Source organism: Bidens hawaiensis, unplaced genomic scaffold (genome assembly GCF_021521415.1).
Source record: "Bidens hawaiensis isolate Kalapana, Puna unplaced genomic scaffold, B.hawaiensis_p1.1 tig00026648_1, whole genome shotgun sequence".
Lineage (NCBI taxonomy): Eukaryota > Viridiplantae > Streptophyta > Magnoliopsida > Asterales > Asteraceae > Bidens > Bidens hawaiensis.
In genome coordinates, this window is record NW_027494294.1 from 229,993 (window position 1) to 236,937 (window position 6,945).

Consider the following 6,945-nt stretch of genomic DNA (forward strand, 5'->3'; position numbering starts at 1 on the left):
TGTTTCAGAACGTTTAAACATAATATTTGTACTGAACTTATAAACAAATTATTTAAAAACGTATAAACAGAACGTATAAACTTTTTGTACTGAACTTTTAAAGTTTAATTGATTATGTTCTGAACGTTTAAACAGAACGTATAATATGTTTAAACAGAACGTATAAACAGATCGTATAAACTTAATGTTAATACGTTCAAGGTCAAAACCCATAACTCAAAACTCAAAATTGATCGACGAAAGCTTCAAATTGATGATTAATTGGATCAATTTCAAGGTTAATTGATCAATTAGGCTCATCAACAATTTCAATTTCAATTTCAATTGGAAATTGCTTAACTGTGACCAACGATCGATGGTGGTGACGGACGATGGTGGTGCTCATGACAGTAGACGACGGGCGCGATGGTGGACTTTGATGGGCATGCGTTAAGTATTTTTAGGTTAATTACAATTATGCCACTAAGCAGTTTTAATTTCAATTAGAATCGGTGGTGCAGGAAGTCGTGTATGTAATGTACGATAAGCGATTATTGTACGTTAACTCACCCCTATATATATAATGTATATATATTGGATTACAACACCATTACACCCCAAAAACAAAAACTTGCTGATTTGGCACTACGTGTCGCAATTCGTCACAATCTGTAGTCCCTTCACTGCATGTAGCCTAAGAATAAAAATCAAGGACCGAAAACCAAAAAACTTTGATAACCGAACCGTATCCGTAACCAAATAAACTGTATCAAAGCCCAGCAGCCCATACTCCAATTTCTAATTTCTAACCGATTTGACTTTATAATAATAATAATTTGGGGTTTTCTGCACTGCAACACAACACAGCCGTAAGTAACAACAGAGCCTACCTAGGGTTTCATCATCATCATCTTCAATCAATCAACAATGGCTGAATTCGAGTTCCAGATATACAACTCCATGACGAAACAGAAGGAGAAGTTTCTTCCAATCGTTCCAGGCAAAGTCTCCATGTACATCTGCGGCGTTACGTCTTACGATTACAGCCACATCGGTCACGCGCGCGCGTACGTCGCGTTTGATGTCCTGTTTCGGTATAATATTCTATCATTCTATCCTTTAATGTATCGAATACGTTGATTTTGATACGTGGAATATGTTCGCGTAATGTTTACGCATTTGATGCAATCGAATGAGTAATATGCGATGATGTTGAAATTGGAGGTTGTTAGGTTTAATTTAGCCTTAGATTAGAGTATGTAATGTATCTATAAGTTGAATATTATGATATTATTGCAAGTTGTAGAAAGCTCGAGCTCGGCTTGTTTTGAGCTGCCATTCTGAAGGTCGAGCTCTGATCTTTTACTATAACTAAGTTAATTTTACTAGATTAATGAATGTAATGTTTACGTGTTTGATTAATAGTTTAGATTTAAGTGTGTAATCTTTTTGTAAGTTGAGTTTAATGATTTGACTGCGAGATGTTTACCGGATTGATGCAATTGAATGAATAAATTTTGATGATGTTGAAATTGGAGGTTGCTAGGTTTAAATTGGAGGTTGTTAGGTTGTTAGTATGTAATGTATACAATAAGTTGAATATGATGATATTATTGCAAGTTGTTGAATGTTGAAAGATCGAGCTCGGCTCGTTAATTTGTTGAAAGCTTGAGCTCGGCTTGTTTTGAGCTCCGATTCTGAAGTTTGAGCTCAGCTGGTGAGTACTTTTCTTAAGCTCGAGCTCGGCTTTTTAATTTGTAGAAATTGGAGTTTTTTTGGTTTAATTTAACACTAGATTAAGTATGTAATCTGGCTATAAGTTGAATATAACGATTAGATTGCAAGTTGTAGATGGATTTATGCAGTTGAGTGAAAAGAAATTACAAATGTTATTAAAAGTTGAAGCTTCTTTGGTTTAATTTAACTTTAGATTGGATTGGAATTCACAAATTTGGGGGTGTGAATGAGTCGATCTCGACTAGGCTCGAGCTTGGCTTGTTTTGAGCTCCGATTCTAAGCTCGAGCTCAGCTCATGAGTAGTTTTTCAAGCTCGAGCTTGGCTCGTTAACTATTTGTTAGTTAACTTTTATATATGCATATAATTAATTTTTGTATCTGTATATATTTTTTAATTTTTAATTATATTTGTATATATGACATAATATATGTTATGTAGTTACTTTTATCATATTTTTATATATAATGGTTATTATTAAATAAATATATTAGTTAAAAAGTTAAAAAGCAATAGGCTCGTTTAGGCTTGCGAGTTGGCTTGAGCTCGATAATTGAAGCTCGGGTTTGTTTATCAAAAAAGCTTAATTTTAGGCTTGAGCTCTAGCTCGTTTAATCTTTTCTCTATTCGAGTTTCTTTGTGAGCTGGTTGCAAGTTGTAGTTGGATATAGGCAATTGAGTGAAAAAAATTGCAATATTATTGAAAATGAAGATTTTTTGGTTTAACATTTGAAAATTTTTTGCTCTTGTCTTTGTCTCAAACTTTTTTTTTCTCTCTGTTTCAAGCTTTGAATCTTTATATTCATGCTATATTTAACTTTAATTTGTAAATTTTAACCAACCAACATATGATATGCATTTTGAAGGTATTTGAAACATTTGGGTTACGAAGTTAAATACGTGCGGAACTTCACTGATGTCGATGACAAGGTAAGTTGCTTAAAGTTTAAGTTGCTTCTTGTGCTCTGAAATGTTATGTGATAGTACGAAATTGAATTTTTAGGGAATATTTAGGTGATATAGCTGAACAGTTTAAGCCTTATTTGCTTTATAATGTACACATGTCATGGAGTTTACATTTGTACTAAAAAAATGTAGATGAATGAATGGATTATGGAATAAGATATCCATTGGATTTTTGAGGAATGCATAAGTCTTTGGATACTCTTTTCATTTGTATCTTACTGTCTCGCTTTTCTTTTTTCACTTTTTTGGGTATTAAAGCTCTCCTATCTTTGAAACTCCTTTCCAGCTCAACATGCTTTTACAGTTATAGACACAGTTTGCAATGCGTTGGCTGTTGAGAGGTATTTTGTTTAAAAAGTTAACACGAAGAGTAATCATATTTGAAACAAGCTGGATATAATTACTAAGCAATGGTTTTGCTGATATGTGTAGCTTTTCAGAAGTTCACTTTTAATCAGTGGTGATTATGCCCTGAAGAAATTCAATAAAGTTTTAAAATGCTTAGATGTCCTTGCATTGTTAAGACTTACACACATTTCTAATGCAATTCTGCATACTGGAGATACATACCTGGTCACATATTTTTTAGGGTGAATTGGTGTTTAATTAATTGGTATGATAATCAACACAGGATGGTTATAGTGGTACTTTAAGTTACATAGACATTAGCTTATTGGTTGTGGTTTAATGTATAGTGATTCCATTACTGTTTTGTGTGCTGCCTATGCTGACATTGCTGATTTATTGTCGGCATAGACATTATTGACCTTATCTCCTTTTATAAATTATTCACGTGCAGATCATTAAACGAGCCAATGAGCTTGGGGAGGACGCGTTATCTTTAAGCAGTCGGTTTTGCCAAGAATTTTTGACTGATATGACAGATCTGCAGTGCCTGCCACCTACTGAACAGCCACGTGTTTCAGATCATATGGATCAAATAAGGGATATGATACAAAAGGTACCATGTTTATATTTTTCATAATATTTCATGGATTATACTACATTTTTACCTTATTTTTGTTTGTTCTGTGTAGATTATTGACAACAATTGTGCTTACCCTGTTGATGGTAATGTTTATTTTTCCGTTGATAATTTTCCCAATTATGGGCGGCTATCAGGAAGAAAGCTTGAAGACAATCGAGCTGGTGAACGGATTGCTATTGATTCAAGAAAGAAAAATCCTGCTGATTTTGCTTTGTGGAAGGTGTGTGTTTTTTTTTAAACTTTATTGAATCATAAAGGTTACAAAACAGATATTTTATGAGTCTTTGATAAAACTGTTTACAATAATAATCTACTGTTTGTAGGTTTGTAACGAATCGAACTCGTATGTTTAACTTTAATCGAACAAACAATGGGACATGAAATTGAACGAATGTGGTTTTGAGTTTATGTTCATTCTTTAAGAAATGGAACGTGTTGTTTGTTTATGTTCGTTTGCTAACAATATAAACAAGCAAGCATAAAAAATGTGTTGGGTTTAAAAAGTTAATAAATCTAGGCTGAATTATAATGAGCTTACAAATTTAAATGAATAATGACGAATGTAAGGTAAAGAACTTAAACAAGCGTAAACTAACAAACTTAGATAGACAAAAACGAATTAAATGAACGAACGTAAGAGAATGTAAGAAAACGTTCACCGGCATAGATGAACGAACGAGACATGTGTGCATGTTCATTCGTGTAACTAAATGAACAAAAGATTTTTCATTAAATAAACAATTACTGATCGATTGAATGTTCGGTTCGTTTGCATGCCGTTTGACTCGTTTAAGTTTTCATTCATTTATGATAGTGACCCGTTGAATACTTTTCATTTCAGGCTGCAAAACCACGGGAGATAAGTTGGGACAGCCCGTGGGGCCCAGGAAGGCCAGGCTGGCACATTGAGTGCAGTGCAATGAGTGTAACTTACTTAACCGAAAAATTTGATATTCATGGCGGTGGGATGGATTTAATATTTCCACATCATGAAAACGAAATCGCACAAAGCTGTGCCGCCTGCCCGAACAGCAATATTAATTACTGGATGCACAACGGTTTTGTAACCGCAAATGATGAAAAGATGTCAAAATCAGTTGGAAACTTTTTTACCATCCGCGAGGTCACAAAACTGTATCATCCACTTGCGTTAAGGCACTTTTTAATGGGCACACATTATCGATCACCAGTTAATTACTCGATTGCTCAAATTGAGATTTCTTCAGAAGCTGTTTATTACATTTATCAGGTAGCATTTAATTGATATTTTTAGTTAGAGAAAATTGCACAAATGGTCTATGTGGTTTGAGCATATTGCAAGTTTGGTTTCCTGATTTTAAAAATTGCGAATTTAGTCCAATGTTTCAAACATTTGTGAGAGGGTAACACGTTTTGTCTCCATCATTAATTAAAGTTAGTTTTATTAGATTAGTGATTTCATGTCTCCTAGTATTGTGAGGGAAATTTTGTTATATTATATTTGGAGTCATAATAAATTACTCTTTCAAACTCCATAACTCCTAACATCGACTTCATCATCTTTGATTACGAACTTGGGCCTTCGATTTTGCGCTGATAGAAGGTGATGAAGTCTAGGAGTATTTTCTTAGGATTCCAAATTTGAAAGACACAATTATGCAAAGGCACATGACATTTCTTTTTTTTTTTGGTAAAAACTAACTGGGATTAACGTTGGGAACTAAACGTGCAACTTTTTTACGAATGTTTGGACTAAGTTTGCAATTTTTGAAGTTAGCGTATTAAACTTGCAATATCGTCAAACCATTTGGGCATTTGTGCAATTTGTTTATTTAACTATTTAGAAGATGTGTGTAGACAACATGATATGACATGTTTTTGCTTGGTAGACTTTGGAGGATTGTGCCAGTGCTATTTCACAATTTCAAGAAGAGATAATAACTAGTGCGAAGAAGTTTCCGGTTACTGATGATGCTAAAAAGTGTGTGAAAAGTCTTAAAAGTCACTTTGAAGAAAAGTTGGCTGATGATTTACATACACCTACTATTCTGAATGCTGCTCTGCAAGATGCTTTGAGACTGATGAATAAAATCTTGACCATGCTCAAGGTCAGAATAGTAATTTTAATTTCTTGAACAAACCGGTTTAGAGCGGTTTTAGGCTTTAAACATATATTTTTATGTTTTGACCCGTTTGGCCTGTTTTGTTTTTATGGTATGTTTTTTTTTAGTTTTATCTTACAAAGGGTAAGATAACCCAGATTAACCCATATTATTTTATTTTGACTGATTTGCAGAAGAAGCTTCAAAAGCCACAGAAGTTGTCAAACGCGGAGTCTCTTATTGAGTTAGAGAAAGAAGTGAGAGACGTTTTGGATGTGTTAGGATTGCTTTCCAGTTCAACTTATTCCGAGGTTAGAAGCATAATATGCCCTCTATAATATATACACATATATATATATGTGTGTGTGTGTGTGCGTGTGTGTTGCATATAACGTTGTGTGATTATGTATAAAGCGGTGTGTGGTTATTCAACATATGCTGCGTTACTATGTATAAAATGTTGCATGGTTACTTACATATGTTGCTTGATACGTTGCCTAATTTTGTGCGTAATTGTTCATATACATTGTGTTATTATAGTACAACACACACACACACACACTTATATATATGAATATGTGTGCGCGTGTGTGTATATGTATGTATATAGAAATACGTTTAATAGATGATCAATTTTAAGAAGTAAAGAACTACGAGAACCGTACAAGCACACATATCAATTATTGTAACTATGATATATAAGGCATTTACATATTTTACAGGTTTTGAATCAACTGAAAGAGAAAGCACTAAAAAGAGCGGATTTAACTGAAGAAAATATACAGCAGCGTATCGAAGACCGAGCATTAGCAAGAAAGAACAAAGATTTCAAATTAGGTGATCAAATTAGGAGTGATTTGACTTTGAAAGGGATTGCATTAATGGATGTTGGCAATGAAACCATTTGGCGGCCATGTGTACCGGCTGAACCTGCCAAGTCAACAGATGATCAACTTCCAAACCCACCTGCCAAGTCAACAGGTGATCAACCGCAGGGCCCACCCGCCAAATCATCAGACGGTCAACTGCCGGAACTGTCCAGGTCAGCAGATGTTGCAAAAGCTTAGTTATTTTGTCTTTTTGAGAATTCTAACTTATGTTGACTGTTAAGTAGAGAACCATGTGATACTTTTGTTGTGTTTAATATACATACACAAGTGGTGGACTTGATCATATACCTTTCATGTAATCGAGAG

At 34.1% G+C, this 6,945-nt stretch overlaps 1 protein-coding gene across 2 annotated transcripts in view; it reads left to right on the plus strand.

Moving 5' to 3' along the window:
* Positions 1-6,945, plus strand: part of LOC143573808 (cysteine--tRNA ligase 2, cytoplasmic-like) — a 56,373-nt gene extending 49,428 nt beyond the window's left edge. The window contains exons 1-8 of one of the 2 annotated variants that reach the window (XM_077058600.1): positions 859-1,073; positions 2,581-2,644; positions 3,480-3,641; positions 3,718-3,888; positions 4,510-4,917; positions 5,537-5,755; positions 5,944-6,060; positions 6,472-6,945. In XM_077058600.1, coding sequence (XP_076914715.1) covers positions 907-1,073; positions 2,581-2,644; positions 3,480-3,641; positions 3,718-3,888; positions 4,510-4,917; positions 5,537-5,755; positions 5,944-6,060; positions 6,472-6,816 — 1,653 coding nt within the window. In that variant the 5' untranslated portion in view covers positions 859-906 and the 3' untranslated portion in view covers positions 6,817-6,945. Of the gene's footprint in view, positions 1-858; positions 1,074-2,580; positions 2,645-3,479; positions 3,642-3,717; positions 3,889-4,509; positions 4,918-5,536; positions 5,756-5,943; positions 6,061-6,471 lie in introns of those variants that run through there. The other variant, XM_077058601.1, reaches the window with a different exon arrangement.